We start from the raw sequence: 5,416 nt of genomic DNA on the forward strand, positions 1-5,416 counted from the left end.
ACTCGCACCCGGGGCTCGCGGAGGTGGCGGCGGCCTACCAGCGCGTTCGAGCCGGGCGCCTACCTCCGCAACAACTACGCGCCCCCGCGGGGGGACCTGAGAGCCGCCGACGGCGTGGGGCCCTGGAAGCTGCGCTGCCTGGCGCAGACCTTCGCCACAGGTGCGCGGGGCCCGGGACCAGGAGCCCGCAGGCGGCGAGGGGCGCGTGGGAGAGCCAGTGCGCACCCAGGAGCAGGGAGTTCAGAGGTGAAAATAGAAGAGGAAGAGGGGCGACCGGAGAGAGACCCACCCGGGCACAGGGGTGGGAGGGGAGGTGGGCGGTGCGGGAGAGAGAGCAGGACGGACGGAGAAATAGACAGAGATTGGGGAGAGAAGGCCCGCACCCCACTCAGTCCCCCCGGGAGGTAGGTACTGAGCCGTGTCCAGCACGGTCAGGGGTGAACCTGAGGGGGGCGGTGAAGGATGGAGAAGACAGACAAGAGGAGAAAGCTGGGTCTGGGTGGGGCGCTGCTCTCTGATGGAGAGACAGCCGCGGCCTGCAAGCCGGCCTTTATTTTATAGCAGATTCCACGCGGCAAAGTAAGGGCGTGTTTACAATGTTCTCGCGGGTTTCGAATGCACTCAATTACTTGCACCTGAACTCTATCAAGCTTTGTTTTGGCAGCACTGGCTGCACCTCTCGCACCTGGGACCACAGGTTCGGACCATAAGGTCAAGCTTACAATAGCCTTTGGCTATAATGGTGCTGGGAGGGCTTTGCCCTCCAAGCTGGGACTTGCACGTGGCTTTGCCAGGAGAGGACGGTGCCCTCTCTTTAGTCCGAGGCTTGAACCTGTCCAAACGCCGTAGCCGCTCTCCACAGGTACACTTGTACAGTTAAGCTCCTTTTTCACGGTACGTTTTTAGGACTCTGGTTAGTCCTACTCCACAGCCAATGCTTTTTCCAGATAGAGACACACAGAGGAAGAAGGAAGAGAGGGAGGGAGGAGCAGGGCCAGGCAGGCACCAGGACCTCTTCCTCTGCCCCATCCAGGTGAGGTGTCTGGACACACCCTCGTGAGGTGTCTGGACACACCCTCATCGACATTGGTTCAGGCCCCACCGTGTACCAGCTGCTCAGCGCCTGCGCCCACTTCGAGGACATCACCATGACAGACTTCCTGGAGGTGAACCGCCAGGAGCTGGGGCTCTGGCTGCGGGAGGAGCCTGGGGCCTTCGATTGGAGCGGGTACAGCCGGCACGTCTGCCTCATTGAGGACAAAGGGTAAGGGCTAGGGCACGAGGGTCTGGCAGGGGCTGCCCAGAGAGTGTGCGGGGAGGGCAACAGAGGACTGAGCCTGGGGCGTCCTAGCCGAGCCCGGATGATACCCTGTGTCCCTGCAGTGAGTCATGGCAGGAGAAGGAGCGCCAGCTGCGAGTGAGGGTGAAGCGGGTCCTCCCCATCGATGTGCACCAGCCCCAGCCCCTGGGCGCTGGGAGCCTGGCGCCCCTGCCTGCCGATGCCCTGGTCTCTACCTTCTGCCTGGAGGCGGTGAGCCCTGACCTTGCCAGCTTCCAGCGGGCCCTGGACCACATCACTACTCTGCTCAGGCCTGGGGGGCACCTCCTCCTCATCGGGGCCCTGGAGGAGTCCTGGTACCTGGCTGGGGAGGCCCGGCTAGCGGTGGTGCCCCTGTGTGAGGAGGAGGTGAGGGAGGCCCTGGTGCGTAGCGGCTACAAGGTGCGGGACCTACGCACCTACACCATGCCTGCCTATCTTCGAACAGGCGTAGACGATGTCAAGGGCATCTTCTTTGCCTGGGCCCAGAAGAAGGTCGGGGTGTGAGGCCCCCGTGCACCCAGTGCCGGCAGCCCTCAGCCCTCAGATTCCCTATTACCTGAGGCGGCACCTAATAAAGAAATGTCTGTCCTACTGCGTGTCAGTGCTGTCTGCGGCTCTCCTGGGAAGCAGCAAGGGCCCAGAGCTCTCTCTTGTGTTGCGGGGGGTGTGGGAGGCACCCACCCTGGCCTTTTCCCCCCGGAAGCTTCCATGTAGAGACACACAGATTTCTGTATCATTCATTTCCCCAAACTAAGGAAGGCTTAGTCCGAGGGACCTCCGTCAGCATCTGCTGTGGGCCAGGCACCTGCTAGTCACTGGTTCTCACACTCAGCGGCAGGTCCTGTTATCCTGTTGGCAGGTGACAATCCCGATGGCTCAGACCAGAGGGGAGGGGGAATGAGGAGACTGAAGTGGAACTTGCAAGGGGCAGGGTTACAATCCAGGCACAAACCAAGACCCTGGGAAGTGAGAGGAAGAACAAGCACCAGCTCCCTCCGCCGGCTCCCCCACAGCTGGGCCGGGGCTCTGTGGCTCTGCTGTTGCTGTGTCTGGTCCCTGCCATCCCCACCCCCACATACCTCAGCAGAGACCCCACCTGTCCGCTGCCTCCAGCCAGCACTGTTTCCTCCTTCCCTCCCGCCCAGCGGTTCTCAACCTGTGGGTCGCGACCCCTTTGGCGGTCGAACGACCCTTTCACAGGGGTCGCCTAAGACCATCCTGCATATCAGATATTTACATTACGATTCATAACAGTAGCAACATCACAGTGATGAAGTAGCAACGAAAATAATTTTATGGTTGGGGTCACAACATGAGGAACTGTATTTAAAGGGCCAGAAGGTTGGGAACCACTGCTCCAGCCCATCCTACTCTCACACGAGCTGAATAAGGGCAGGTGAGGCTGAACATTGGTTTATTAAGCAAGTCCCTGCTACCCTCCGACCTTAAAATACTTCTCAGGATCAAAATAAACATGGCCACGTCCCTGCAGTTGGAGTCCTAGCAGAGTCCCCCTGCCCCCAGGAGAGACAGGCGGCAGGGGAAGAGCCAGAATCCATAGGTGAGCTCGGGAAACACACACAGGACAAGGAGTCCTGCTCCTGGGCCAATCAGAGAGACTGCCTTCGAATGGAAGTTTCTGGAGCTGCACATTCTATCCTTGGGGGCAGGAATGGATGGGACTGCCAGCGACTAGCGGGGAGCACCTTTGCCAGGGTGCAGGCAGAGTATGGCCTGGGCCGGCCAGCCTCAGATTGCCTCTCCCCCTGCTGAGGGTCAGGGCTCTGGCAAAAGGGCTCAGCAGGCCTGGCACCAGGGTGGGGGGGAGACAGGGAGGCTGGAGGGGCCCAGAGGATCCCCACTTCCCTCCTCCCTCTGCCTTCCAAAGGGCTGGTTCTGGTTCTGGAGGGTGATCTGGAGTTGTGTGGGGGCCCTTTTGTGATTTGCAAAGGGAGGGGGGCCCCAGGCAAACACATCCACCAACACACACAGCCTGGACACCCACACCCCCAGCCAGATCTTGGGGCTTTGTGCAGAGTTGGTGCTCAATAAATGGTTATTGACGGTGACTGAATCCCCTCACGCTGCTCCAACCTCCCCTCACTGTGGCACATCCCCTGCACTCACACCCAGTCCACGTATATTCCCCTAACCCACAGTAACCTGCCTGCTCCCCCAACACACACACTTGATTTATTTTGAAATTTTTATTGATTTTAGAGAGGAAGAGAGAGAGAGAGAGAGAGAGAGAGAGAGAGAGAGAGAGAAACATTGATTTGTTGTTCCATTTATTTATACGTTCATTGGTTGGTTCTTGTATATGTCCTGACCGGGGGTCAAACCCACAACTTTGGCACATCGGGATGACGCTTTAACCAACGGAGCTTGAAGCCCCGGCCAGGGCTTAACAACACACGTTAAAGCCACTCACACCCACCCCCACGCCTCCACACTGCACCAGGCCAGGGTTCACACATACTGTCCCACCCAGCATCCCGCACACCCCAGGCCTGTGCCCACCAGTCCCAACTGCATGGTCTCTCAAGACCCCTTGGAGTGGAATGCATTGGGCCTGGAAACAAGGGCAGCCAAAGAGCAAGCGTCTAGTGCCACCTAGTGGTCCCTGGAGGAGGGCACAGGGGTAACAGGAGGAAATCCCACTGCATCCAAGACGGCCTGGCAGCTGGTCTCCCGGCTGGACAGAGGTCTCTGGCAACCAGCAGGCGGAGAGGGGAGGTGAGGAGGTGGCTGGCTGACGGGAAAGCAGAGGCCGCTCTCCTCTTGGCGGAGCTGAGAACACAGTTCAGTTCAGGAACCAGAGGGGCCGCCCATCCTCTAACCCCAGATGCCCAGAGGCCAGGCCCCAACACGTGCCTGTGAGGACCATGTGGGGGTGAGCCAGGTGGTGGGCCTATTACATGATTCTGGGCCCACACCCTTCAAGTCTAAGTTCAAAAAATAAATCATCGCAAGGGCTGGGGAGAAGAGGAGCCAGCAGGGAGGGGGCAGAGTCCCCACGAGGGCAGACTCGCTCCCGGGCCTTCAGTCCAGCTTCGATTCCTTCAGCAGGTACAGGCTGTCCTCTTCCAGGAAGCTGTGAGCAGAGGAAGGAGCCACTGAAGCCCAGACCCGGGGCGCCCCCTGGTGGCGGGGCGGGGTGAGTGCAGGCAAACCGCAGGGGGCGAAGCAACAGAGAACTGTCTCCCCTGAGCGTTGAGGAAGGGCACGGGGAAGGCGAGCCCTGGGCAGCGGGCACTCACCTGAAAAAGAGGACGTGGACGGGGATGGTGCTGATGTGCCAGATGGCGTGGGCATCCAGGACCCAGAAGAGGGGCGGGAAGTCCAGCAGCTCGAGCAGGGACAGCCCCTGCAGCAGCAGGACCACCACCATGCACTTGCGCACGTGAGGCAGCTGCTGCCGGTTCCACCAGCACCAGGCCAGCCACCACACCACGTTCACCAGGCCTGGGGGTGGGGGCAGAGGCTCAGGCCCTGGACCTCCTCCACCCCCCGCCCCCCAGCCCCCCTGCCCCGTCTCCCCTCTTCTACCCCAAATCTTCTCCCTTCCCCCACCCAAGGCTCTCTTAGAACCTCCTTCTCTAGGAACAGCACCAACTCCTCCCCCCACGCCAGCAGTTCTGCAGCTGTCCCACCCCCGGGGCCCCAGCCCTGCCTCACCAATGGCCACGTTGGCCGCCAGGTTGTAGCCATAGTCAAAGCGGACGAGGCTCAGGTAGGAGACGTGCGCCGTCAGCATGAGCAGCAGGAGGGCCCGAAAGGCACTGGCCACAGTTGGGCGCTGCAGCCCCACAGTCCTGCCCACCATCCAGAGCTGCTCAGAGGGTGGCCCGTCCCCAGTGCATTCCCGGAGGCATCGCCTCACCCCAACATCCGTACCTGGAAGCCACTGCCCCGCTCCCCCACCAACAGGCCAGCTGGCAGGCCTCCAACCCTCCCCGGGCCTGGCCCGCAGGCACGTGGGCTCACCTGACACAGGCACAGATAGATGGAGTGCAGGATGACGGTGGAGGCACAGAAGGTAGTCGATTTTCTGAGGACAGTAGAGCTGGTGAGCGCCGGTGGTAGGGGGAGCAG

The 5,416-nt window shown here is 60.9% G+C and overlaps 2 protein-coding genes across 2 annotated transcripts in view; one reads left to right on the forward strand and one right to left on the reverse strand.

Annotated features, from left to right (window-relative positions):
- The first annotated feature begins 6 nt into the window (after nt 1-6).
- On the forward strand, nt 7-1,912 carry PNMT (phenylethanolamine N-methyltransferase). Its single transcript, XM_006100836.3, has 3 exons — nt 7-160; nt 1,057-1,264; nt 1,384-1,912. The coding sequence occupies exons 2-3, from the start codon at nt 1,149-1,151 to the stop codon at nt 1,823-1,825; spliced, it is 558 nt and encodes a 185-aa protein (XP_006100898.3). The 5' UTR covers nt 7-160; nt 1,057-1,148; the 3' UTR covers nt 1,826-1,912.
- Nucleotides 1,913-3,594: 1,682 nt separating this feature from the next.
- The window catches only part of PGAP3 (post-GPI attachment to proteins 3), an 11,934-nt gene continuing 10,112 nt past the window's right edge, over nt 3,595-5,416 (reverse strand). The window contains 6 exon segments of the mRNA XM_014466217.2: nt 3,595-4,415; nt 4,582-4,786; nt 5,000-5,136; nt 5,309-5,316; nt 5,318-5,359; nt 5,361-5,372. Coding sequence (XP_014321703.1) covers nt 4,364-4,415; nt 4,582-4,786; nt 5,000-5,136; nt 5,309-5,316; nt 5,318-5,359; nt 5,361-5,372 — 456 coding nt within the window. The 3' untranslated portion in view covers nt 3,595-4,363.

This window comes from Myotis lucifugus, unplaced genomic scaffold, assembly GCF_000147115.1.
Source record: "Myotis lucifugus unplaced genomic scaffold, Myoluc2.0 scaffold_329, whole genome shotgun sequence".
Classification (NCBI taxonomy): domain Eukaryota; kingdom Metazoa; phylum Chordata; class Mammalia; order Chiroptera; family Vespertilionidae; genus Myotis; species Myotis lucifugus.

Excerpts from the sequence above, each read along its gene's own strand:
- PNMT (XM_006100836.3), top strand. The coding sequence starts at position 1,149 with ATGACAGACTTCCTGGAGGTGAACCGCCAGGAGCTGGGGCTCTGGCTG. Across the intron at positions 1,265-1,383 it reads TGCCTCATTGAGGACAAAGG|TGAGTCATGGCAGGAGAAGG; the intron begins GTAAGGGCTAGG and ends GTGTCCCTGCAG.